This window comes from Salvelinus sp. IW2-2015, unplaced genomic scaffold (assembly GCF_002910315.2).
Source record: "Salvelinus sp. IW2-2015 unplaced genomic scaffold, ASM291031v2 Un_scaffold12038, whole genome shotgun sequence".
Lineage (NCBI taxonomy): Eukaryota > Metazoa > Chordata > Actinopteri > Salmoniformes > Salmonidae > Salvelinus > Salvelinus sp. IW2-2015.
Genome location: NW_019953295.1, coordinates 1 through 2587, shown reverse-complemented (window position 1 = coordinate 2587; position 2587 = coordinate 1). Strand labels below are relative to the sequence as shown.

The following is a 2587-nucleotide window of genomic DNA, read 5'->3' as shown; positions in this document are numbered from 1 at the left end:
GAGAGACAGCGAATCACTACACAGTATGATGAGACAGCTTAAAGAAGTTACACACCCTCAAATAAGGTTTAACACTCAATATTTCACAGATCTCCACATAATTTAAGTCAATTACACGTTCCTTTTCCAAACGACTGATTCTTAATTTGTTTGAGTCCTGAACTATTGAATATGCATATATATTTAAAACATGCTTAGTCATAATCCCAGAGCAGAATTAAGCCTGAAATAGGAAAAACACTGAATGGAGAAAGACTTAAAGAGAGATACACACCCTTACAGAGAACACACACACACATCAACATAAACACACACAGACACACAACACACACATGCAGGCACAGACCCCCCTTCCTCCCCCACTCACACACTCACATTATTACTACAAGTCAAATAGGCCTTGACTCACCCTGCCCAGGAAGTGTTTGCGGTAGGCCCTGGCCGTGCTGTTACACTCCAGCCTGAAGCCGAACCCTCCCGCAGGGCTCATACTCCCTCCGTCATCCTCCTCACAGAAGCTGCTCTCCGAAGAGGTGGGGGTGCCTACAGGCGCCTCGGCATCCTCAATCCAGTAACCCCCAAACTGGGGCAGGATCACCTGCGGGTATGGGCTACCCTTCTCCAGAATCTAAGCCACACAACCAAGGGGCAAGGGGTTTATGTACCAAAATATCACCATCCACAAGAATAGGGCCATATAAATAAATATTTGCTTTTTTACCCCCCTTTTTCTCCCCAATTTCATCATATCCAATTACGGTCTTGTCTCATCGCTGCATCGCCCCAAAGGGCTCGGGAGATGTGAAGGATGAGTCATGCGTCCTCCGAAACATGACCCGCCAAACCACGTTCCTTAACACCTGTCCGCCTATCCCGGAAGCCAGCTGCAACAATGTGTCGGAGGAAACAGCGTTCAAGTCACGACCGAAGTCAGCCTGCAGGCGCCCCCCCCTGGCCAAACCCTCCCCTAACCCGGACGACACTGGGGCCAATTGTGCGCCGACCTATGGGACTCCTGGTCACGGCTGGTTGTGACACAGCCTGGAATTGAACCCGGGTCTGTAGTGACGCCTCAAGCACCGCGATGCAGCACCTTAGAACACTGCCTAGAGCTTGGAACTTTGATCATAAATGTGCCTGTAAAAGTTCTTTGAGCCTTGTTTTACATTGACCATGCGTGTGTGTGTGTGTGTGTGTGCGTGCGTGCGTGCGTGCGTGTGTGCATACTGTATGCGTGCTTATGTGGGTTTGTGTTGTTCATGCTTGTTTGTGCATAGTGTTTTGATCCAATTGATATGATCGTATCAGAGCGCTGACTCACGTCCTCTATCCGCGGGTATGGGATGTAGTCATCCTGTCAGACAGAGAGAGGAGAGACACACACAGATCATTAACCTTACAGGCTGGAATAACTACAGCCCTGTTCAAATACTTCAGAGAACGCCTATTTCCTTCCTCCCTTCCGTAAAGAAATCCCTGATCTGACAAGGTTGGGTAGGTGAATGCTATGAAATAGAACTATTGCTCACACCTATCAATTTGTGTAAGATCAGTGATTACTTCAAGGAAGGGAGAAAGGCAGGTTGTGTTTGTAAAGAAATCAAACAGGGGCCTTGAACTACATTACAATGAGGTCAACTGAGGCGGTCCGTCACTATAGCAAGCTTGAACACAGAAACTCAGGGTGAACATATATACAGTGACTTATTCCACAGAAGCAACTGATGTTCCAATGAGTGATGCAACACAATGAAACAAATGAATCAAACAGGCAAATGGAGGAGTCTGAACCTTCCGACAATCTCAGGGATACGAGTCTCAGGGTTGACTCTATGAGCCCCTGGGTTCATCATTAAGTCACTGGGGCTGGTTAGCAGTCAGCTGGTGTATGACCTTTAAACCTGCTGTGATGTGATGTTCACAGGGACGGACTGGGACTAGAAATAGACCTGTGTATTTCTATCACACTGCCCCATTTTGTCCCTCGAGGCCCATTTTTTTAAACTTGAGGCACCCATTATTATTATTACTTTAATTTTGCACAATTTTTTTTTTTAGACAGATGGACTAAAGATTGACCAGCCCATCTAGCATTTGCCAGAATTGCCCTATGGCCAGTCCATCCCTGGACGTTCACCATCGACTCCAATCGATCTCCATGCCTTTGTTTTTACACTGTATATAGTCCCAGGAGATTGAGGGGAATCACATTCATTATGCACAGCTCTTTGTTATTTTAAGTTAGCCTACGTTTTTTCCTGGTTGAGGGGACCTTAAGAGAGTGTTACAAGTCATTTAGAGAGTGGTGAAACCACTGCAGTGGCTGACAGGCTTAGCACGGAGGATGACCACCATCGCAATCAAATAAAGAAGGGATGGGGGAAAAAAACAAATAAAGGAATACATGAATGAAGGAATGGACAGAGACGAGGTCAATGCATCATGACAGAGAAGCATGCCCAGCGGTGAGGTCCACAGACACTGATGTGTGTGTGTGTGTGTTTCTCAGACCTTGCTTCTCTGCGAGTGGGGCTTCGTCTCCTCAGATTTAGGGACCTGGTTAGGGTCACGCATGTGGACGGAGGGT

At 46.9% G+C, this 2587-nt stretch overlaps 1 protein-coding gene across 1 annotated transcript; it reads right to left on the bottom strand.

Moving 5' to 3' along the window:
• Positions 1-409: 409 nt before the first annotated feature.
• LOC112080133 (rap1 GTPase-activating protein 2-like) lies at positions 410-2574 on the bottom strand (the record flags this gene model as incomplete). Its single annotated transcript, XM_024145899.1, has 3 exons — positions 2512-2574; positions 1322-1354; positions 410-628 (listed from the first exon to the last, which is right to left on the bottom strand). Coding segments are annotated over exons 1-3 (315 nt in total), but the record flags the coding sequence as incomplete, so codon positions are not given.
• Between the last annotated feature and the right edge of the window lie 13 nt (positions 2575-2587).